This window comes from Eublepharis macularius, chromosome 10, assembly GCF_028583425.1.
Source record: "Eublepharis macularius isolate TG4126 chromosome 10, MPM_Emac_v1.0, whole genome shotgun sequence".
In the NCBI taxonomy this organism is placed as follows: domain Eukaryota; kingdom Metazoa; phylum Chordata; class Lepidosauria; order Squamata; family Eublepharidae; genus Eublepharis; species Eublepharis macularius.
The window spans coordinates 34,057,578-34,083,088 of record NC_072799.1 but is presented as its reverse complement, the minus strand read 5'-3'; the positions used below and the strand labels follow the sequence as shown (position 1 = coordinate 34,083,088).

The following is a 25,511-nucleotide window of genomic DNA, read 5'->3' as shown; positions in this document are numbered from 1 at the left end:
AGAAAGATGCTGTACACTGTGAATAAGGATCACAAAATCTGGCCAGCCTGAATAATAAACACTCCATTCAAGGATCCCAAAGCACTTTATAAATATGGGCTCATTCCACTGGAGAGCTTATTCTCAACTCGCCACTTTAGAATAAACTCAGATGAAACATGTTAAAAGTTTCCCCTAAACAATATCAACAAAGGATTATTTCTCTTTCAGAGGGAATTAAAGTAAATCTTTCAACACCCCCTGCTTTGTGAAAAGAGAAAGTTCAGAATTTCATCCTTCCCCATCTATCCATAAACTCTTCAGCATAATTTCCATCTCGATCAAAGTTCTGAATAAACTTTTTACTCTGCCTTGAAATTTTAGTTTAAAAAATGGGAAAGAAAGAGCAGGGGTAACCCTTTTCTAGACTAATACTAATAATATGGGTCAAAGTGTCAGTCAATCTACAATTAAATGGAAAACAAAAAGTGGGTATCCCTTTTTTCTCACAGTACAATAGAGCTGGAATATAAATTACCAAGGAAGATGAAATAATAGTTCAAAGCACATCGGGAAAAGGGAGTGCTGTAGTTAGAAAGTATTTTTTATGGTGTGATGAAACATTGCAGATTGAGGGTAACCCATGGACTTTGGGATGTGTTGCTGAATAGTATCAAACTAGCATGAGGTAGGATTGTAGGGCCCTATAGTCTGTGACCCCATGATATGCTTTGTTTCGCTGGGGCAGCTGCAGTTATCAACAGATGTTTCGGCAATAAATAATTGGTATCATCTCAGAGAAGGCTCATCTACCTGGGGTGAGAGGATAATGCTTGCAAACACTGCTCTGCTATTACAGCCACATTAATCTCCCATCTATCCAGGTTTCTTGGGGAGTTTACTGCAGGTGTTTATCCTGGGAGAGAGCAGACAAATGCGCTCCACTCTGAATGCTTTGTGGGCATTGTAAAAAGGGTCAGCCTCTACCATAAATTTCTGTCTGAGGCCACACACACCAAAAAGGAAAGGGGAGGGGGGAAAGGGGGGGAGAGATACACCCAAACAAATTCAGAATCACAATAAAACTCCACTTAGTGCTGGAATTTGTGTAAAAACAAACCCGCCTACTTTATCATGAGTGTGTAAGGGGCAAGTAAGGAAGTAGAAAAGAAGGGCTTTTTACAAAGTCCCCATACGGCAGACCTCTATGCAGTTTTGCAGCTGGGGAAATTACACCTGGCAGGAACCCAGGCAGTCACCTATTTACTAAAAATGTCCAAATATACATCCTTGGGGGTTTCTTTTAGTCTTTGAATGCATTCCTTGTGAGATTTTTTGTGCCACACTCATTTTCTTTGCTAGTTTTCTCATTTCTGTTTGTTTCTTTGGCAGCATTTTCACATAGAGTGCTGGTGTTTAGGGTGTTGGACAAAAGGTCTGAGAGACTTGGATTCAAAACCTTATTCTGCAATGAAGCTTCCTTGGTAACCCTGGGCCTGTCTCTTGCTCTCAGTCTTACCTATCACCCCATTTGCAGCAGGTTGTGTGAACGTGTTTTAGCATCCACACTACATCCTTGTGCAGTTGTCCACCTTCTGGGTTTCCGCTGCTTCACAATATCTTTATTTTTAACCTACTTCTGGCCACTGTATCTCAAAAAGGATATTGCAGGGCTGGAAAAAGTACAAAGGAGGGGAACCAAGTTTATTAAGGTGTCGAAGCACATTTCCTATGAAGCGAAGCTGAAGAGTCTGGGACTTTTCTATCTAAAAAAGAGGCAGCTTGGAGAGACATAATAGAGGTTTATAAAATTATGCATGGGCTGGACAAAGTGGACAGAGGGAGCCTTTTCCCCTCTCCCATAATACTAGAACTCAGGGGTACTCAATGAAATTTTTGGCAGATAGGTTCAGGACAGACACAAGGAAATAGTTCTTTACTCAACAAAGAATTAAATGCGGACTTCACTGCCAGTGGAGTAGTGATTGTTGGCAGAGGCAGGGCCATAGTGAGGCTCACTGGCCCCGGGGGCACTTCCAGGACTGTTGCCGCCCCCGTGCATGCATCTGGACTGCATGATGACATCACTGTGCATGATGTCATCATGCAGGGAACACCGCCCCTGGGAGCACACACAAATTCCATGTGCTCCCTGGCCAGCAGCTGCGAGCCGGCCACCCCATTGGCATGGCAGGCAGCCGGAGCGGTGCATAGGCGGCCTCCCAGCCCTCCCGCTCAGTTGCCCCGCACGCTGCTCTAGCCTCCTGCCACGACTGGCCTGCAGCTGTTGCGCCCGACCGGGAGCGTGTGCTGGTGGCGGTAGCGTGGGGCAACTGAGCGGGAGGGCTGGGAGGCCCTCAGTTGCCCCACGTTGCCTATGCTGCCACCGCCAGCGCATGGTCCTGGCCAGGTGCAACAGCTGCAGGCCAGGCGCAGCCGTCGGTCCAGTAGGCAGCCAGGGCAGTGCGTGGGCAGCTTCCCAGCCCTCCCATTCAGCTGCCCACGCTGCTGCCGCCAGCTCCACAGTGCGTGCTCCCAGCCGGCAGCTGCACCTGGTGCCCCCTCTTTGTTGGCGCTGGGGCAGGCAACCCCCTGCCCCCCCTAGATCCGGCCCTGGGCAGAGGGCTTATGTAGTAGTCAAGACATTGAACTGATTGAGAGTAACAAAAGCTTTCTTTATGGAACTCACAAACTGGATAGGAAAGAGAATTTAGCCACTTTGCTCGTGGAGAGAATTTTAGAGAGTTCTTAGAAGGAAAAGGGAGCTTACCCTTGAGGGCAGCATGCTGCAGACAGACAAGGGGGAAGAACGCCTCATTAGAAAGTGCTTGCTCTACAGTCTTAACTAGACCTTGCTGCCCTCTGTAGAATCCTCTTCTTTCTACATGTTTTGCTATAGTGATGCCCACCTGCATAGATACCTTAAAAGGGGGTTAGACAGATTAATGGAGGAGAGGTTGTAAGCAGTTGGCCCAGCCTCCGCCATCTTTAATAAGCCATTTAACATGGCTACCTGTGATATAAAAATCACAAGGCCCCTGGATTTAAAATGGCAGTTTGTATTGTAGCCAGGGGAATTCCAGCTACCGTTGCTGAGTCCTGCCCAGGAGACCCAGGCATGAATGGAATGCCACACAGGAATGCAGAGTGATCAGCGGTGATTGGATTTGCAGTCCCTCCAGCTCCGGGAGGAGTCCAGCACAACAAAGGTCTCGCAGAGTCATCCCTACTTAACACATTCCATTCCCTTCTCCCATGATGAGATTTCCTGTCCTTGATTGAGGAGCTAATCAAATGGCATTCATAAGTATTTATAACTCACTCCTGGGAAGGTACATTCCCCAACTAAAGTAATCAACTTAGCTCTGGTGGACTTCATTAACAAACTGCCCTTTTGTGCAGTGCTAGAACAAATTTTGCATTCTCTTTCACACACCCTGGCAGCTACCAATCAAGGTAATCAAACCTTTTGTTACTCCCAGGAACTGACCATTGGAGCCTTTGTTCCAACAGCAGGGTGGACTCTCCCACCTCAGAGCACGTTTTGCCCTGTAAGAAGCATGCCTTGGCAGCGCTCAAATTGAGCATGTGTACTGGATCCTAAGCGCTGTTCCCTTCAGGTTACCCCAAGCCTCTTGCTCTCTCCATTGGCCGAGAACGCTGGACATTTGAAGCTACTCTGTTCTCCTGTGGATTGGACTACTCTTCAGGATAGGTAGATATACTTATTCCCCTCTCTCTATCCCAACTTCCGGCTAGCTTACTAGGACTCTATATGTGTGTAACCATTTTCCCCAGCATTTCTCTGTGTGTGTGTGCATGCATTTTTCCTTTCTAATAAAAGATAGTTAATCCAACTTAAGCATCAGCCTTGTTTGCTATTTCAGAAGAGACCCTGTAAACATTGGTGAACAAGATCCCGTAATTACCAATCTTTTGCATAGCTATCTTCCTTGCTTGCTAATTCCCCCCACAAATTCTCTTAATTGCAAGGAGACCAATTCTGGTAACAAGGTCCCTTAATGGCTACTAGTCATGGTGTCTGAAGGCAGCCTCCGTATGCATAGGCAGCAAGCCTCTGAATTCCAGTGCTGGGAGGCAGAAACAAGGAAGGGCTTCAGCTCCTGTGACCTCTTTGTTTGGTCCTCAAGTGCAACTGGTTGGCCAATGTGTGAAGCAGAATGCTGGACTAGATGGACCAGTGGTTTGATTCAACAAGCTTTTTCATTTTATGTACTTAAATATACTTTGGTGTATTTAGAGGGTTCAGTTACTATGTAGCTAGAAAGGCTCAGGTTTTTTTACTTCATCCACATCTAGCACAATTTTTTCTCCATGGGTCCTTGCGACTGCCCAGCATCATCACTACTGACAGGCTTTCTGCCAGCTTTTTAAAAAATCAGTAGTAGGCCCGGCCATCAAAAAGCACTCTGGTGGTGGTAGTGGTGGGAATGGTGGGCTTGCAGGGGTACCACAGAGAATACCCCTGTGCGGACCCTCTGTTGCTGCTATGAATGCCTCTGCCTTGCAGCAGGAATGAAAGCACCATGTGCTCTGATGTGCATATGCATAGGAGCCCTCTTATTCCAGAGCATCATGAGTACATTTCAACATGCCTGTGTGTTTCTGATTTTAATGATCTATATCAGATCAAGACCTGCATACTGTCTGCAATGTGGTGGTGGAAAGTGCTGTCAAGTCGCAGCCAACATATGTCAATCCTATAAGGATTTCAGGGCAAGAGACATTCAGAGATGTTTTGCCATTGCCTGTCTCTGCATAGCAGCCCTGGACTTCCTTGGTGGTCCCTCATCCAAATACTGACCAGGGACGATGTTGCTTAGCTTCCAATCTGATGAGACTGGGTTGGCCTGGGCAATACAAGTAAGGGCATATTTGTTTATATTTATGAATTCACAAGATTTGTATTCCATCTTTTTGTCCAATAATGGCCAACAAGGCAGATAACAGTTAAATAAGACATAATAAAAACACTGAAATTAAAATATTAATAATAAAAAACAAAACAAAAATACCTACGTCAAAACACAGTAATTAAAACATTAGGCAGGAAAGAGGAATGATTGAGGTATCACCAGATCCCTCCCTGCCGAACCTGCAGGTGAAAGACAGTGACATGCAGGGACAGATAAATATCCCTGGGGAGAGAGACCCATAGTTTTGTTGCCATGGATCTGCAGGTCCTCTCTTGGATTTCCACATTGTTCCAGTGTTCATCTCCTCACACTTATCTAAATCGAACTTCCTTTGCCACACTGCTGCCTACTCACCCAATTTATGAAGATCCTCCTGGAGATCTTCACAGTTGGCCTTGGTTTTCACCATCCTGGGCAAGCATTGGCCCCTACACTGCTCACCCCCAGTTCCAGATCGTTTATGAACAAATTAAATAGCCCCAACCTCAGTGCCAATCCTCGAGGGATCTTGCTGCTTTCTTCCCTCCATTGTGAGAACTGTCTGTTTATTCCTACTCTGTGCTTCCTTTCATTTGGTGGTGAGGTGGAAAATGCCATCAGGTAATAGCTTGCTTATGACGACTCCTAATAGGATTGTCATTTCACCAATTTTTAATTCATAAAAGGACCTCTCCTCATATCCTATGGCAGCTAAGCTTACTCAGGAGTCTTCGGTGAGGCACCTTGTCAAAACCTTTTTGAAATTCAAGTATATAATGGTATCTACATCTTTCTCTAACCAAAGATTTAATAGCATTTTTTTAGGTTCTCCTTTCCTTTTCTTGGATGTTAGGCAGCTACATGCATGGCATTTTGCTGCACAGAGGGATCAATGGATGTAATCTTTATATCTGGGAGGAAGAACATCCATTAATTCACTTGCATACCCAGAACTGACTGTTTCACCCTTCCTTCCACCTGCAATAAATGGAGAAACTCATTCATGTGTGCGTAGGAACTCAAGCACCACCAGAAATAGTTGGTGCAGTGCAGCCTGTAGAGTGTGTGTAAGAGTGAGACATTATGGCGAATTGGTTGGAGGATGAATTGATAGCAGGGTTTTATTGGCCACGGAAGCCATCCGGAAAAAATCTTGAGGGACTGATAGCTGGGGGGGCTACCACTCCTGTCCATGAGCACCCTGGCTCCGACCAAGAGGGTGGCAATGAGCCCGTGGTTGCCATGTCCCCCTTGCAGAGCAAGTGAGCTGCCACCACAAGCATACTAGCTGCCCTGGGCCTGCAAGAGGCCAGAGTAACTGGCTCGCTCACAGCAGCCGCTCACCCACCCCACACAGGGCTGGGGCATCTGGCTTGCTCACAGTAGCTGCACAGAGCTGGGACAGCCAGCGTGCTCATTTTCTGGCACAGAAACTATGGGTTGTGCTGGGGAGCAATTCACTAAAAATTGCCCCCAAACACTACATTTGGAGATGATTTTTTAGCAAACCTCCTCCAGTGTGACTCATAGCTTCCACATCACACTGTAAAATGATGTCATTTTCCAGCATGATGGGTGGGTGCAGGAGGTAAATTCCTACTACCCCTCCACTCTCAGTTTGGCCCCTGAGGGACCTGGCAGCCCTACCTTGCTCTGGTTGACAGGGTTGGCAACCCAGGCTATCTCTCAGGGTTGTTGTGAGGATAAAATGGGGATAATCTCTGAGCTCAGAGAAAAGACAGGCTAAAAATGCTCTAGAGAGATGTCTTATGCGATATGCCATATGCCATTTCACAATATATATAGTAGAACATTTTTACATGTCCTATAATAAGTCTCCAATTTTAGCAACAATTTTACTGTCACATGTCATTATTTTGGTTGAGGGAAAAGAAATCAAATGTGTGTCTTGAGTGCACTCCGCAACTGGGGTGGAGTGCAACTGTCCTTTGGCAGAAGCAACAGTTGAAGAATGGGGGTCATTTGCATAACAGGGAAACTTGCCCTTGGTTAGCTCACTGTACATCCCAACACAAGTTTTAAGAGATGTCATACCAGTAACTCATGCAGTCTTGGATTGATCACATCTTTTAGGTTTGTTTTGTCTTCAAGGTCGATGGCTTGTTTGTACTGCCACTTTTCTGGCACGAAAGGCCACTTCATTTCCTTTGCCTCTTCGATGAGGGTCTTCAGATCATCAGGGAGCAAAGCTACAAAGGTCAAAGTGCAGATAAAGTGATTTGGTCTCTAAGGTTACAAGGTGGCACCCAACCCTAACCTGGCCCCCCAAGCAGTCTCTTCCCCACTTTGTTTCTCAGTGGCTACAAGCTGTTGTTTCTCCCAAGGTTAGAGTAATAATGAGAGACTGTCATCAGGCAATCTCCTCTGCTGTGCCCTGCAGGTAAACTGGAGCTGTCTACCATGAAAATAAGGTGTTTGGCAGGAAGAGAAACACTGCAACTGCTTTGTGAAAAACAGGAGACAGAAAGGAAAGGGGGAAAGGCATTTCTTAGGAATTTGGGCTGAGTATGCAAAAGTAGCAGCTTAACAGCTTGGTTTTTCTTAGCATGAAATAAATGTTGAGTATTTTATCTGTTACATTTACATCCAACTTTTCTTTTAGGAATCCTTAGCAGATTTTGGTATCACAACAACCTTGTGAAGTAGGTTATGGCCACAGAAAATGAGGCTAATCCATGGCCATTAGTTGTTGTGGGATCTAAACAGAACCTCCAAGTACAGTGGCAGTTTATCTTTGAATAGCAGATGCTGGAGGCAAACAGAAAGGGGGAAGGTTACTGGGTTAGATCTAATCAGCTTTCCCATTGGTTAAAAGAGGAGGAGCATTTTGACCACCAAAAATGTTCTGCTGAAATTTATGGGACCTCCATGGACAAAAGCCATGGGGGATGGGGGCTGTAGTAAGGAGGGAAATTGAGTGAGATTGAGTGGGAAATCTGACTGGATCCAACCCCTTGTCTTCTTGCCCTCCTTGTAAGTTGCCCACAGGTATCTGGCTGGCTACTGTTGAAAACAGAATTCAAAACTAGATGAATCTTTGCTCAAATCCAGAATAGTTTTTTGTGTGTTCTTTTGACAGCCAGAAAGGAGCCACAGAGGAATATGAATGAAGAGAACAGATGTGTAGTCCTGATGTTAAAACACATTCTGCAAAGAGGAAATGTGCAAAGTCAATGATCATACCAGGACAGTAAGAATGGGATGCAGACCTATCAGAGATGAACAAACATAAAATAATTTGGATAATCTTTTCAATTCTTTTACAATGAAAAATACATTATAATTTGGTGAAGACAATATGTGGGAAACAAGACAACCTTCAGGGCTTCAAGTTTGAAAATGGTTTAAACCCCTACCACAGCCAGCTTTATCCTCATGGTACACTGTCATAAGCATATGTAGCTTTGGTGATTCTGATAGGCTTTTTAAAAAGCACCTGTGAGGAAAAAAGATGTCTTAGCCACTCTCTTTTAACTTCCTCCAGAATAAGCACAGATCATGGAATTCTACATGGATTATGATGTTATCAATATTATGGCCTCGCTGTCTAAAAGCACAGAGATTTTCACCCCCTTGCTTTAGCTAAGGGCAGTGGATCCTAGGAAAACCCTGAGCCTCTGATCCTTTACTTCCTGAAGCAGTTTACCTGAAGGGCCATGGCTAATCTAGTGATTATTAGGGCACTGATGTACCTTATCTGGAACTAAACCGATTATTTATCATGCTCTGTAGCGTTTAATAGGAGAAAATGAAGCAGAAGAAAGGGCTACCTGATTAGAAGCTCAATAGCCCATTCTAAAGAGTGATAATAAAGCTGAAAGGAATTTGTGACATGGAAACAAAAGTGCCCTTTGTGGTTTGAAATGAAAGGAAATCTAAAAGAGACACACACCCGCCTTCACATATAAACTATATTCACAAACTTCTGAGTGCCATAGACAGTGAAGGCCAGAGCCAAAGTGAACTAACCATAAGTAGAATACACCTCACAGGCAGTAGAAATGAATGGCTCAGGTTTTGTTAGGATTTATGAACCTATGGAAAGAGGCAGAAGTGATTCAGACTAGTAACAGAACTGTGCAGGGAATAGATCATCATGCAATTTGCCTGACAGGAAGAATATTGCAGGTATTTCAGGCTGGCTTTCAACTAGCTAGAGAACAGCATTCAGATGCATTGATTTAACGGATAATAATCTTCTTAACAAAGAACTGTTCTACCTGACCAGTAAAAGGTAGAGGAGGAGGATAGGTGAAACCACCAGCAACTTAATGTTCCAAATGCAAAATTTTGACAGCACAAGACTGCATTTTGGATCCTTCATATCTCTTGTGCTAATGGTGATATTTTCCTCCTGTGGAAGGATACAAGATGGAAGACACAAGACGGAAAGTGCTGCCATTCGTGGACTGGATGTCGGGGTTCCAACCCACTGAACTCAAAACATCTTGCACACATAACGAAACTGTTTCATGTTACTATTAACATGCTGAGAGAACTTCATCTTTCTTAAATAATGGATTCTATAACAGCCATGGTATTCCTCTTCTGAAATCAAGAGTCTTGAGGAACTGTAAAAATTAAGGCATTTCTTGCATAATGAGATGACCTTTCATAAGCAAGCACTTATTTAATCAGATAACAAAAGTTATCTGATAACACAAGTTTAATCAGATAACACAAGTTATGAAAAAGGCAACGTTTTTTAAAAGGTCATCTCATTTTTAAACAAATGTTGCCTTTTTCATAGCATGGTTAAAAACCAAATTCGTTGTACTGTACAACTAACATTTATCTTTGTTCAAAGTATCAAATTCCAGAGAATGTTTCTTCAACATGCACACTACAGTATTTTAGTTTCAAAACAATGTTTTGAATGTGCTAAGCGATTTGAATTCTCTATCTTGTATATGCAAAAATCTGTTTTGGGAGAAGCTGTCAAAAACTTTAGTGATGGGGATGGACTTCAGATAAAGGAAAACAAATAACAGCCAGCATTCAGAAGTTGCATTAATTTTTTGTTTTATAATTGAAATTTATGTGCATCACCAAACTTTGGAAGCATTGTTCTCTCAAACGAAAACCGCTCCTTACAGCCTCATGTTTACTGAAGCTTTAAATGAGAAGTGACAGCAATTCACTGGTACAAAGTAGGCTTCCTACCCTGCCTGCCTTCTAGCTCACATCCCATTCATGTCCTAGAAATCCAGTAATCTTTTGACACTTGTCTGCTACGAGACAAAAAAATAGGGCATGGTGGGGATGGCGGAAGCTCTGTGCAACTGGCTCTCTGGCACCTGGTGCCCTTCACTGGTCCCTCACCTCTGTTCTGCTGATGCTTGCTCTCAACTCTCTCGGATTGGTCCTCCACCTCCAGGGAGAGCTGGTCCAGCTCTTGCTTGCATTCCTGCAACAGCGTGGCCACCATTTTTTGATTATTCATGACGCTTGCTCCCACTCCACTGAGAATCTCTGTGTGGGGGGTTGTCCCTGGGCGTGCAGCGATCAATTACCTAGAAGAAGACAGAGATTCAAAATGAAAAGGATCTTTTTCAGGCCGAGCTACCTGGTGAACAAAAGAAAAGGGGAAGATGATTAACGAAAGCATCATCAATTATCTGTGAGGCTCAAGCAGGGAGAGATAATAGGGGAAGTACATGACAGCCTCAGAGGACTTTATTAGAGAAGGGTGTGAAATTACTCCAGGGTCCATGTGACAATCTGTGCAAGATAAACATCTCCCAGAGACCGGAGCGTGAAGAGACAACGGGTTTGCTTCTCAAGACAGCTGTAAAGTCCCAAACAGTGAAGTGGCCAGCCAGGGGGTGTATAAAAATCCTTTGCATGCATGCAGACAAGTGCTTAAAGCCAGAACCCTAATGGTAAAAGGACCTTTTAACCTCAAACTGCAGTGAAGCATCATGATTTTAGAAATACTAGCTGTGTTACATCATATATTCTTTCTGGAGACGGTAGGAAGCACTTGGAGAACAAGCACCACGATATTTTTACACACAACATGGTAGAAGGAACAAGATCATTCCCTGTTAACTCCCCAGCCAACAAACAGACTCTGCCCAGGACCACACTACTGTCATCTGTACGAAGGAGCCCACGCCTCTGCAACAGAGCACATTCTTCGCCTGCAGAAGGGTTCAGTTCCCTGACAGCTCCAGTTAAAAGATTTAAGATAATGTCCGAGAGTGAAACTAAAGCGGTTCAGTGAAAATGGAATCCATATGTTCAGTTCTTTCCCCGTAACATAAGTGGAACTCTCTGAAGAACACGATGTCATCACGCCACAAGTTCCCCTAGCAAAGGTTCTCAGGAAATCCACACGCATCATGTCACATGGGTGTCTTTCACGAGATCCTTTGGGGAACCAGGAGAAGGCACAACTCTGAAATGTAATTGTTGGAGATTGCTCTGGATCTTCTGTAATGACTACCTCTGTCCTAAGGAAGTGTTACAAAGAAAGCAGTGCAGATATGTGCGCAAAATTTCAGGAGTGCATCAGTTTTTGCCAAAGAAAATCAGTTTCGTATCTGTGACCTGACAGGATCATCTCTCTCCATATCCTTGCTGGCAAAGAGAGAGAGTTCCTTGTCTCTCCTTTTTAATGCCCTATCTTCTACAATTTCCTCCAACCAAATCAAACTGTACCTTGTAACAGTTTCAGGTAGATAGCAGTGTTGGTTTGCAGCAAAACAGCAGGATTTGAGTCCAGTGGCACCTTAGACACCAACAAGATTTCCAGGGTATAAGTTTTTGAGATTCAAATCTCCTTTCTTCAAGTATTCTTCAGATACCCTACAATATAAATTTCCTATGTCAAGATGTTCTTCAGAAAGTTATGACTTTCCTGCTCTCATTTGCAAGCACAGCTTCTGCATTGAAGCTGCTGACTCAGCATCCAGGTCATCTGTCTTTAGACTAAAGGATCATGCACAGCTTGTGAGGGAAAACCAGGAACATCTGGAATAACTGGTAGATTTAAAGCATTAGTATATTGGTGGTACTTTCCACCACGAGAGTGGCAAAAATATGAAGCTCATGAAAGAACATTTTCCCATAAGTATTTCTTTCTATTTTTACCACAGAACAAAATTTCATGGAAACCATGAATGGAATGAGGTTCTTGTTTGGCTTCTTTTTCACATTATTCATCAGCAAACTGGATTTCCCTCCGATAGCCTGTCTTGGCTCTCTGGAAAGTGCGTGTATGATATACGTATATGTTTGCAGACACATTTTCACACTTCTCAAGCTTAGGTGTGTTACACCTGATGGGATCTGTGTGGGTGCATGTGTCTTGGATAGGATTACATGGGGGCTTCTGCCTGGAGCCCCTGGGCAACTGGTGGGAAGGTGGGGAGAGGACAGTAGCACATACTGGTGGGAGGGGATGGTGGTGGTGGACGGCAACACATACTTACCCATACAATATACTCCCGTATGATGACATCATTTCTCATGTGACTAGAAGTGACAGCATAACATCACAGCATTTCCATTCTATTTGGACTGATTCTTAAAGAATTGGTTCTGGTGCTATGTACCAGAAATGACGTCTTCAGGTGCGGTATAGGAGCATATCCGCAGCCCGGGCTGCCTGCCAATGGTAGGCAATCTCTTGGCAGCCTGCCTCCTTCCACTGATCATTCGTGATTGGTAAGCAGAGAGGTGAATTGCCGGGAGTTTGTTCATCACTGGTAGGCATCTGGCAATCTGGTAGGCATCTGGTAGGCATCTGGCAATGATAATCTGAGAGGGCCAGCCTCCAACAACTGACTAAAAAGCCAACTGTTTTTTCCAACTGACAAGGCTCTGTGGCTGTGGAATCTTCACTGGATGTATCCCCTACACATGACTAGAGATCGGCATGAACAGCAATACGAACTTTAAAAAAGCCACGAACAGCCCAATCAGCTGTTCGTGAACAAGCTGTTTGTGAGGCCCCATTCTAAATGAACAGGTGGTCATTGCAAGCCTCGTTTGTTGCTGTTTGTCAAGCCAGACAATCTGGCACCTGCAATCAATTCCCTTGGCAACCGGAGGCAGGGACTGCCTGAACTCTGTCTGAACTCCTGCTGTTGCCCTGGAAACCCCAATCTAAGCCCAATTTAGCTTGATAGGCAGGTCTTCCTTTCAAGTGTGGAGCTCCAAATTTGTTACAAGGAAGCAAAGAACAGGGGGAGGGGGTCTCCCAGCTCTGGTATTGCAGACAGTGAGGGAGAAACAGATGCTGTTGGCATTTTGAGAGAGACAGGGAGAGTGCATTGGAGCTTGAATTTTCTTTGTGTGTGGTGGGATAGGGATCTACCTCTTCAAGTTCCAGGGCTGCTGCCTGGTTCTGGGCCAAGCTATTATTTATTACTGGTACCTTTCCTGCTGCCTGTTCAGGTAAGGTTTCTGGGAGTGGTGTAGTAGAGATCTACCCCTTCAAGTTCCAGGGCTGCTGCCAGGTTCTGGGCCAAGCTATTATTTATTACTGGTACCTTTCCTGCTGTCTGCTCAGGTAGGGTTTCTGGGAGTGGTGTGGTAGGGATCTTGATGGCTGGAGGAGAGCCTGCTGGCCCCCACGAACAACGAACATGTTCATGAACAGGTCATGTTCATCAACGTTCGTGGATGGCAATGAACAATGAACAGTGTTTGTTTGTTTTTCTGTTTGTGCCCATGTCTACTCATGACACTGGCCTAAGATCCCCAGTAAGCTTCCATGGCAGAGTATGGAGTGGGGATTTGAACCTGGGTCTCCCAGACCTCAGCTTAACATGCAGGCTCTTACTTTTCCAGTGAGATGTTAGGTATTCTGAGCTAGATGAAGGATCTGTAAGTATAATTAGGAATTATAACAAAACTGACTCAGTCTGAAACATGTTACATGAGTTATGTACTTGGTTTTGCAGAATTATTATTTTGCTTTTAAAAAATGCAAAAACTACAATGCAAACAAAAATGCAAAGCAACAAGTATATACATGTGCTTCCTTATCTTTCATAAATCTGAGGAACTGGATGCATAATCAAAGCAATGTTCACAATATGAAATTCTGAACAACCAATTAAAAACCCTAAGCCCTTTACCTCAAAAAAAAAAGGGTATTATTCTAATTTTGATCTTCAGGCTATGCTACAATTCCAGGGAGACCAATGAAGGGGAAGCAAAGACCTTATGAGTTCCATGTGGAAGCGGCATTTATGGATTAATCCCAACAGAGAACAAATAAAGCTCATCCCAGGAGTGTTCAGTGGGGACTTAGCACAGTCAATTGAAAGAAACAATCATTATTTATGGCCAGTGCTGTTTTGACTTTCAAATAAACATTTTAATTATTTTAAGTGCTATGCTGAAACTTCTCCTTTCTCTGGGTGGAAATTCATGGTGGCCCTTGAATGGATACAGTGATCATTATACAAGTCTTTTTGTCATGTTAGGAACCCTTTGCAAACCCAAGGGGGAATGAGGGAGGCTTGAATTACCTGGGGACCTGGCAGGAAGCACAGACCTCATTAAGGACTTTCCTTATTTCCCATTGGGGCTCCCCTTAATGTACATGAGGGGGAAAAAGGACCAGCAAAAAGACCTTCCATCACAAACACCCTCCCCCCCCCCAAATAATTAAAAAAAATGATGCATACAGGCTTTAGGATCCACCAGTCTTCTAGCCTGGGCTCCAATAAAAATACAAAATCTTGAGTCCTGCATTATGCATATATACATCCATCCATCCAATGAACTGATTAGGTATTCCAGGAATGTATTAGAGCGACTATTCCTAAGAATATCATTTGGTCTCTAAGAGATATGTTCCATTGGACTCAGTGAAATTCACTTACCAGAAAGATACATGGGATGATGTAGTACAAGCATTCAGACACAAAAATGACACTATTTGAGAGCTAGGATAGTGTAGTGGGTCTAGAAGACTCAGGTTAAAATGCTTGCTCTGCCATAGAAGTTTGATGGGTGACCTTGGGGCAGTTGCTCTCTCCCAGTCTAACCTACTACACGGGATTGTTCTTGTGAGATACTTCTGTATTTAAAAAAGGGAACTTTGAGCCTCGAAAACCCGTATCCTGAAAATCTTGTTTTTTTAAGTTGCCACTGGATTAAAATTCTGTTCTACAGCAGACCAAAATGGCTACCTACCTGAAACTTTTGTTGCAGATGGCAGGGAAGATGTGATGGTCTCTTTTGACAGTTCAGGAATGTATGATATCCTGCTCTGACTAACAGTCCTATTCAGCTGCCATATTGGGCAATACAGCCATAGCAAATGTAAAACAGCCCAAGTCTAAAGGAATTATAATCTTATAAATGTCTCTAGATGTATTGCCAGGTACATAGTCAGATGAGGGATTTTTGGAAAAGTATCTTTAGAGGAAAATATATCATTATATAAATATGTTCAACCTTAGCAGGTTTATTCAGAAGTAAACGATACTGCATTCAGTGGGGCTTGCTACTGAGTAAGTGCTCAGAATTGTAGCCTTAGAGAAGGATTTTCAGATGATATACAGAATTTAGAGCCGATCAAACACTGCTTTTTCTCTATAGCACTTTGAAGTAACATGCTTGTTAAAATGGCTTGTGAAGCCATGTCATTAAGCAAAATGGTATTTTGCTCCCTTGGTCCTGCAAGGAGGAGCAAGGCCCAGGGTGAGGGCCAAATGCCGGGCTTTTTAAAGGGTCAGATTTCAACCAAGATGATGAGGGTTTTTTCCCCCTTTCTCAAAATGAGAGATTATTCTGTATCGACACTTGGATGTTTCTGATTTATTAAAAAATCATTAGATAACAAAGTATGATCCAGAAAATAAAACACGTAACTGGTTTAAACATTTAGGGTGGTGGCAGGTTGGACTACTATGGATAGGGATTATGGCTGCCAAATGCTTGGTGAAAAAGTGTGATTCCACACACGTTGGAGAATGAACTTCCAATCCTCTTTATAGATCATTTGGAACAGATTTTTTTGTGCGCGGAACAAAAAATCCACCTCAAACGATTGATAAAGTGCATTGAAAGTGCATTATCTAACGTGTGCGGAATCAGCCATTGTCTTATACCTTTAATAGAGGCTTTAAGGGATGTTATATACTAGGTGATGTTATTTACCTTCATGTTATGGAAAGCTCCACACATTAAGCCTCTGTTAAAGAGGCAGGACTTTTTTCTCCAGGCCGGTTGATAACACCAACTATTAAACGCTATACCTACTTTTATCTGCTGAGCACTTGGGCTTTAGCAGGGAGAACTGTCTTGTATAAATCATCAGAAAATTGTCAGGTTTACGGGTATTAATATTATCTCAAGTTGAAGCTAAATCCTGCCCCCTTAAATATTCTTTCAGAGTTACTGTGCTTGTAAGATTTTATTGGTTTAAAACAATGAGACAACAGACGTGGCTATCTGCACGAGGCTCAATTTCCACCTTCCTCTTTCTGGTGTAAAGATTAAGCGCTCTCTTTTTTTGTAAAGCTTGGTCTACCAAATGGCACAGGGCTGTATTAAAATAAGGAAAGCCCTTACTCAAGGAAAGCCTCTCCTTAGGCAAGCTCTCTTCTTAATATTCACCCACATGAAAGGGGTTCTTTTCTCCTATACAACTACAGTGTGTGTGTGTAAATTGCAGGGGGCTCATTGGCATAAATCTCGGCTGCGACCTCTGAGGTAAACGGGATTTACATTACTTTCTGACAAGAATTAAATGAAGGCCTTGTGGATATATGAACAGCCTTCTAGACGGCAACAGATGGGCATGAATGTGCTCCCAAGGCAAACTACCAGTGACATCTGCGTCCTCCAAATTCTGGTGGTCTCAGCCAATTAACAGGCAAAATGGAAAAAGGGGGAGGGGGTGAGGAGGGCCAGTCCCTGCACAGCTCCCCCCACCCCAGCAAAAGCTGAAGCAGAAGTGCTTGTGTTTAGAAATGAGATCAAGAATAGCCTGGAGCAGTGAGGAGATTGTTTTTAGAATCTATAGTGATAAGCTTTATGGAAGAACTTGGGTTATATTAAGTATTAGTAAAGCACTGTACACATAGTAAAAAAAAATTCTTTAGGAAGCAGATTCTTCGCTTTCACCATTATTTGTGAAGGGGAAAACCCCCTCAAAACATCGAGAGTTTTATTCTGGATTTACAGAAAAGTGATAAGGTGTGGGATCTGGCTTGCCTTGTATGATTGTGGGAAGACACAAAGCAAAGTTCTCAAGATTCCTAAAATCTGGCAGAACACTTTCTGTTCCTAAATTAATTTTTGCAAGTGCCTATGTGCTGGAAAAGTTTTATCTGAAAGGCTTTATCACAATACATTTCCTTGAAAGGAATCTATGGTCCTGCTTATGGAAGTGCCTGCAGAACAGTTAGATGGGCAATACAGCCTAGAATATCTTTCCAGAAACGTAGAAATATTGAGATGGAAGAGATCCCAAGGGTCATCTAGTCCAACCCCCTGCACAGTGCAAGAAATTCACAGTCATCTCCTCACCCCCTGAACCCAGTGACCCCTGCTCTATGCCCACAGGAAGGCAAAAAGCCTCCAGGAAACCCAGCTAATCTGGCCTGCCCCCAAAGTAGCAATTGTGTTACTCTGAGCATGTAAAAAAAGGGTCACAAGAGCCTAGTACTGGCTCATCATTTTATGCCCTCCCTCTCTCAATCTGTGTACATTCATATTGAATGTTCATAGAATCATCATTGCTGTCTGTTGGCCATCTAGTCTCTTCTTAAATACCTCCAAAGAAGGAGAGTCACCACCTCCTAAGGAAGCCTGTTCCACCGAGGAACTGCTCTGTCAGGAAGTTCTTCCTAATATTTAGCTGAAAACCCTTTTCTTTTAATTTTAATCCATTGTTTCTGGTCTGGCCCTCTGGAGCAACAGAAAACAACTCTGCTCCATCCTCTATGTGACAGCCCTTCAAATATTTGAAGAGGGCTATCATATCACCTCTCAGTTGCCGCCTCCTCTCCAGGATAAACACTCCCAGCTCTTTCAACCTTTCCTCACAGTACTTGGTCTCCCAGACCCTTTGCCATCTTTGTTGCCCAGAGAACCAGAGTGATATAATATTAAGACTGTCAGACCAGGGTGGCAAAATGACTTGGGGGGGGGGGGGGGAATCCTATCCCTTTAATAGAGGCTTCATGTGTGGAAATAGACATCTGAAGGTTTCCCATGGCATGGAGTCAGATAACATCGCCTGGTAAATAACCACATGATTTGAGGATAAAATGCAGGAGAACAAAGTACACGGCCCTCAGCTTCATGGAAGAAGAGCAGGATCATGAGGCAGGCTTACTGACAAGGTCATATTGAAAGGCTATACCCTATGTGCAGGATCACAGTTAAATTTTTAAAAGAATATAAACCATGTTTGAATTCCACGTTACTTACAAATGCTATCTATAAGATAATTTCATTCTTAAATGTACAGTGAGTTCTGAGGAACAGCAAGGATTTTAACATGATTATAGATTTTTAATTACTCCACCTTCATTACTCCACATCTGTTTTTCTCTAAGAACTCATCTTGATCTTTCTTCTATAGCCCTCTCTTGGATTAAATTAAATACTAGGACTTTATCAGCAGATTCCACTCCTAAAAAACCCTATTAAGTTGTAAATACTTAACTATATTCTGTACCCCATTCATCAGGACTATCTTCTACATACTTCTATCAAAAGGAATGGATGCACCCAAAGGATTTTATGCAAGTCTCATTTATTTAACAACAAACAAGCAAACGGCTGCAGAAGGCATTCCTGGTGGATCATGCCGTTGGAAAGCTGCAAGGGCTCACCCAAGATCTGAGAAAGGGATAAAATCCTACACTCCCCCCAAATAACACAAGATGAGTTGGCTGCGGTTAGATGCAATACAGGGCAAACTAGATACCAGAATATAGAACTGTGAACACCTCTGTTTCCAAATACAATGGAGTGTTATAGCTCCCGTTAGTATTGACATGGCCCCTCATTCTCTATCATCTAAAAAGATGTACTTAGGTACCTGTACATGTACACTTAAGGAAAATCAGTACCTGAACAAAACAGAGCAGTGCTATGACAGCTGCTAGTCTTTGGTTGGGCAGAAGCACCAATTACCAGTACCCAGTGATTCTCATCTTTATAAGCTTTCTTCTAGATAGTTGGCAGCTTCTGTTCTTGGAGCTCAGCCTGGGGAAAATGGGTTAAAAGTGGCTGAAGGGGGCATTACTTACCACCCATTGATTGTCCCCTTCAAATCCCCCCTCCCTATATGTACATTAGTATTATGAAGCAAAGCTTGTCCTTGGCTGGGAACATGTAGCTCCACTCTCAGTATGTGTTTTCATGTAAACTGCAGAAGTCACCATTTGGCCTTGGCAGGCAAAGCCTGGTCTTCAGCTACATAGTTCTGAAGATGTAGGCATACTTAAGTGTTTAAGATTCCCCACTCACCACCACCAGCCCTGTTTTAACCCTTGTGCTGTATCTGAAGTTCTACTAAACCTCAGGCATAAAATTTCAGGGTCGTACTCAGTGGACTGCAGCAAGAGGGGGAAAATCTTTGGAAATCAATGTCTCCATACGCAAATGTAAATGCTCATAAATCTTCAGAATGGTGTGACTAAAGACAGGCCAAAGAAAGTATACGTCGCTTAGCTGCATTCAGTAGCCATTTCCTGTACTAAGAGAATAAGAACAATATCATTCATTAACATTTTAAAGGATTTTCAGAAAAATTAAAAGCATTCATTTGCCACTACATCTTGACTTCTGTTAGTGTTGGCTACAATTTCTTACTGGCCATAAAGACCAGTTTTCCTTGGCCTGTAACCTACAGGTCACCTCTGTTCCAGTGTAGGACATGTTTGGACTTTAAGCCACCACAGCCTTTCCTTTTTCTCCCCAGAGATGGAATTGGCTTGCAGATGAATCAACACCTACAAGGAAGAAAATCAGGATAGTACGGGCTAAATTTTAATTGCAGTCTGTGGGGTGCTACATTGGCCACCCTTGCTGCAAATGTGTTAGTGCTCTGTACCCACATCAAACCTGGACCTTATGAGAAAGTCAGGATCGGCTGGAAGAAGAGCTAATGCACATAAGCTTAATGCAACCCCCCCCCATTTTTCTTATTATGCTTGCAGTGATGAATTCTTCTATTCATTCTCTTAACTGCTGCAATCCCCACATCTTCTCTGCCCCTCAGAATGCAATTCCATTATGGCAGGATAGTTTTACTAAGTAAGAAATATGTGGCCAAAGGCAGGATCTTGAGAGACTCACAATTTTAGGGAACAAAAGCACCTGTTGTCTTTCTGTAATGATGTCCTTAAAAGTACAAGTTTTGGGCTCTTTTTTAAAAAATGACCCAACTCATAAACCATGGCTTAATGCAGAAAAGAAAGGAATATAGTTGACATAAAAAGCAATAAATTTCAAAAAGCTCATTAAAAAGACATAATGAATTTGGTACACCACATATTTCTAGATCAAAGATACCTTTGAAGTGACCAAACTTTAATTTATGAACAAGTAGAAACTACTTCCTTTCTGTTCTAATCTTACTTGGTGGTGTCCAATAAAACCGAAGTTAAGGAAATTGTTGTTATCTGAATATGACCAGAAGAAGCCATCTCTGAATGACAGCCTTGTTACAAAACAACAATTGAGGGGGGATCATTAGGAAGGCAAGGCCACGTGACACAAGGAATAAGATTGTTGTTTGTGCTAATCTTGTCTTGCAGCCGTCGTCGTCATCCGCAAGTCCCTTCCACTTGCTGTGTGAAACAGCTTAGTCTTTGTCAATGTTAACAGGGTCTGGGAAGACTTCTTTTTCATGAATATGTATCATCAGCCCTCCATGTCTACAGAGACAAACCCTTCAACACTGCAATAAAAAAAACCCCTCACCAACCAACCAACCACCAAAATCCTCAGCTATTGGTTTGAGAGAACTGAAATGCTAGTAAGTAATGTGAGCTCACGCTTTCAAAATGAACCAGAGGAACCCTCTGTTCTGAACCTTTCTTAGGATTCGATGAAGCCTATAGAACACTTTAATTCTTCATGTGCAAATGTCCAAAACCTGCAATGACCTCTCAAGGGAAGAGAGATTATTATACATTCTGTAGTGCTAGCATCATGCATGCATACCGAACAGCTCTCCAAACTGACTGCACATGTAGCAAGTCCTGAGTTGCACTTATCGAGTGAACGGGTTATTAATTTCCAAGCTGTAGGTTACAGAGACCAAATTTCTATTCAGATCTCGTCTGAATAGGTCTACTCATGCGACTAAAGTCTATTGGCACATCAACATATTTAGTCCATTTCATAATAGTAGGCATGAACATTGTAGACAATGAGTGGTGTTTAATATATATATTATTTGTTATATATTATATGAGCTTAAAATGGTTAAGAATCATCATATGTAGTTTGTATTTTGGTATGAGCTGATAACTTAGTTCCATCCTGAGACACTTTAAGGAGGCCTAATTTTTATAAGCATGGTCCTTCTCTGATCAAAGATTTTTAACATAGAATGTGTTCATCATCTTGGATTTTCTCCTTACTGTTACAACGCCCTTCTTACCATCTGTGCAAGGAAAGGCACAATAAAACCAGCTAACGCGTAAATCCAAAGTAATTTAAATGATGTGAATACATTCTGAGGCACTGTCTGGGTTCTGACCCCATCTGGCAAGAAAGGGGCTTGTTGAATCTCATTGTATTTTTCCTCCTCCGCTCCACAGGCACTTCCTACTCTGCCCGGAGGTGACCCATCTCTTCCTCCTTGGCCTGGCTTCCTGCTTCCTTTTTATCCCAGCTGGTTCATCCTCATAGGCCCTGAGAGTGGTCCCAGCCTCTTATGAGGGTATCACTCCTTTCGGGAGTGCTGGTTCTAGTCTCCCTGGTTCTAGGGCTGGTTCTAGTCTCCCTGCACTGCAAAGTCCTCACCTGTGGCTCTACCCCCTCCCTATTGCCAGAAGGATGACTGGCCTGTTCCGCTGCACTGTGGTCTTTAAAAGGCCAGTCTGCTTCTATGGCTGCACAGGTGTTTGGTGGTGCTGCGGAAGTAGGCCCCCTACCCTTATTGCCAAACTAGATGGCAGTTTTGGCCAGGCCCTCTTCATGAGGGTCTGGTGAGGGTAGGCTCACATGCTGGTGGTAGGCAATCTCCCAGAGGTTTGCCTGGTTGTTCACTGATCGCTGGTGATCAAGAGCAAGTTGCGACCCCCTCCCCCCCAACAATCACCCGCCTCCAGAAGGCAACCCAGGAAAGTGTGCACTGGGCGAGCTTCTGGCAGGGCATGATGACATCACTTCCTAAAGTAACATCATTGTGCTAGCCACAGACATGCTCCTGAGCTTCATTGGGGCCAATTTTAGTAAGAGATGGTGTCATAATGAGCTATAATCTCAAGAGTTCCAAGAAAGCTACCATTATGTGGGTCACTGGTCAGATTATTATCTCCTTGGAATGCTAAGTCTTGAAGTAAGGAATAAGGTAACATCCAACATTTCTTTCCAACTTGTAGCTTAACAACAACAACATTAAATTTATATACCGCCTTTCAGGACAACTTAACGCCCACTCAGTGCGGTTTACAAAGTATGCTATTATTATCCCCACAACAATCAGCCTGTGAGGTGGGTGGGGCTGAGAGAGCTCTGAGACAGCTGTGTCTTGCCCAAGGTCACCCTGCTGGCTGCAAGTGGAATGAGGAATCAAACTCGGTTCTCCAGAAGAGTCCTGCTGCTCTTAACCACTACACCAAACTGGCTTCTGTTAATATTTGTTTTTGAATCTCACTGTCTACTCCACATCTACCTGTGACAGCCATAATTGCTTCCATTGGCAATGGCAAGTTTTATATCCTTCTATGCCTTTTTCATGTTCAGGAAATTTAGTTTGCCATTTTTTCACAATTGGTGAATACCCTTGCTTTTATGTCAGCATACTGCATTACACCTCCTGTCAGGAAACAGCTAATATGGAAAACAATACAGTGCTTGGTGGGTAGCACACCAAGCAAGCCAGTCTCTTGTAAACTTTTCTCTCCTGTTGGTAGTTGTAGAGTTCAGAAGAAATTCAGGAAAAAGGCCCATCAGCATCTACTGGCAATGATTCCGCTAGTTTCTACAGATCTTCAAAAGTCAGGGTATCTGCTAGAACATTTTTTTGATGGATAGAATCTGTAATGTTTTCAGGCCACAAGCTTGCGCCTTTGAAAATAAAATAATCAGATAATGTAGAACTACTCTCTCCCGTTTTTTTGAAAACCTTCTGAATGTGGTGGTGGGCTACTTGACTATCTTTAATCATTCATTATATTTAGGGAACTTACCTTGCATGTGCGAGCTCTGGAGTTCTTTCTTGTTGCACCAAGAATTATGTCATTCCTGGTGCAGCAAGGAAGAGCTCAGGAGAGCACTCCTTGATGGACAGAACTGCTGGGCCCATTCCTTGTGCTTTCCTCACTCCTCCACCAGCCAGGTGACTGATGGCTATGGTTTCCAGATCCCTATACTCTCTCTGTGGTAGGGAGAGGACTTGGCACTTACCTCGTGCCTCCTGGTAGTGTTCTTTTCCGGGAAGTGGTCTTGAGATTTGCATGGGGCAAATTCAGCCTGTTGGGGACCAAAATTGGTCCCAGCAAAGTGTAGGCTACAGTCTGTGCAACACAGTTATTTTGGGAAGTGACACTGTCACGCCTCGCTAGGGGTGTGCCTGGTGCGCGCTTTCCTGAATTGCATGTGGGTGATCAGTGATCACTGAGGGAGCTGCCACCTCCCATCTATCACCGAATTCCCTGCTCCCACCAGGAGACTGGTAACCCTAGTTATATCGGACTCACATGATGCATATTCTGGCAGCTTTTCCTTGTCATCTGTTGCCAGTGCCTTAGACTCAGTATCTATAGTGATCTTGATTTTGTTTATTTGCTTCCCAGTTACTGTATTGTTGCCTGACTGCAGAAAGACCTTTTCTAATTCAGGGCTGGATCTAGGGTTGCTGCCGCCCAGGGCAACCCAAGCTCGGCCTCCCCCCTTCCTGCGCACGTGCAGTGCGCGTGCGCTCCTGGCACTTTGTGATGACATCACTTCTGTGACATCATCATGCAGGGGCAGGAGGCGTGCTGCTCGAGCAGCAAGCTGGCTGCCCCAGTGTACGGTGTGCCATGGAGATGGCGGCGGCAGGTGGCTGATAGGAGGAATGGGAGGCCACCTGCACCATTCACCTGCCCCACTGATGGGGTAGCTGGCTTGCTGCGCGCATGCCGTCAGCAGGGCAGGCTTGCTGTGCGCGTCCCGTCAGTGGGGCAGGCAAATGGCGCGGGCAGCCTCCCAGCCCTCTGCTCAGCCGCCCAAACGCTCCTGGCAGCTGCGCCCGGTGCCCCCTCTTTGGTGGCACTGGGGGCAGACTACCCCCCCCCCCCAGTTGATCAGGCCCTGGTCTAATTTGAAAAACCGGAGGACAGTTTTGTGTTCTTTAGCTTCTTTTTGTTCCCTTTCTTTTACCTCCTTACATTTCTGGCTGCCTGATTTGTATTTATAGCCACCACCACACATGGCAGAATGGAGCATGTGTAATGGTGACTGTGAGTGAATTAGACACTTACTCATATCCAGGGATTTTTTTCTGGGAAAACAGGTGGTGGAACTTTCAAGAGGGAAATGAGGGAGAAACACACGGGATTCTTTGAAATCATATTATTTTCAAGCACTATTGCCGAGTATTTTCAAGAGGTGCCGGAGCTCCGTTCCCCCGCGTTCCCCCTGAAAAAAGCCCTGCTCATATCTCATATGTATTTTGGGCCTGCAAATCCTATCAGAAGATGCAGCAGCATTGGCTCCCAATGTCTTATGGTGCTTTACCCTTCCCACCATGCATTTCCTCCCTCTCTTCCTATGCACAAGGAACTCTGGGACTTGTAGTTCTTGACATGATAGACCTAGGAGACCCTGCAATTCAGAAAGTTGCTTGAGACTGCTGTTGTAACACTGCTTCTGATTGGCTCCACCAAATTTCACAAGATCAGGACAATAAATACATAGATACAAGTAAATAAATTTGTAGAAATATCCTCAGGCATAATTTTCTCTTCATGGTAAAGCGCTTTACAGTCTGTGCCAGGCCCTTCTGGCCCCAGTAAAATGTACCCTTTCTCTCCCTGTTCAGTCCTAAGCAGAGTTATATCCTTCTAAATCCTCTGAGGCCACTTTGTTTTAAAATGGTACAACTAGGGTTCCCAGGTGCCGGGCAGTGGCGGGCAAACTCCCGGGGATTTGCCCCCTCGTCCACCAATCGCCCAGTGATTGGTGCAAAGGGGGCAAACTCCCGGTGCTTGCCCGCCACCGGCATGCACCTCAGGAGCGTGCACTGTGCGTGTGCTCCCACTCAGCATGGAGACATCACTTCCATAAGCGACGTCATTGCGCCGGCTGCAGGAGCATCCCTGTGCTCCGTTTGAGTCCAATTTAGGCCCCAAACTGGCCGAATTGGAGCCATGCGGAGCGCAGAAGCACTCCTGCAGCTGGTGCAACAATGTCACTTATGGAAGTGACGTCACCACGCACCCGGTGTAATGA

The 25,511-nt window shown here is 43.9% G+C and overlaps 1 protein-coding gene across 3 annotated transcripts in view; it reads right to left on the bottom strand.

Moving 5' to 3' along the window:
* Positions 1 to 25,511, bottom strand: part of ALPK1 (alpha kinase 1) — a 68,097-nt gene that overhangs the window by 31,231 nt on the left and 11,355 nt on the right. The window contains exons 2-3 of one of the 3 annotated variants that reach the window (XM_054990250.1): positions 10,239 to 10,429; positions 6,951 to 7,105 (exon numbers count right to left, since the gene is read on the bottom strand). In XM_054990250.1, the coding sequence (XP_054846225.1) occupies positions 6,951 to 7,105; positions 10,239 to 10,359 (276 nt within the window). In that variant the 5' untranslated portion in view covers positions 10,360 to 10,429. Of the gene's footprint in view, positions 1 to 6,950; positions 7,106 to 8,272; positions 8,319 to 8,885; positions 8,915 to 10,238; positions 10,430 to 25,511 lie in introns of those variants that run through there. The other 2 variants (XM_054990252.1, XM_054990251.1) reach the window with 2 other exon arrangements.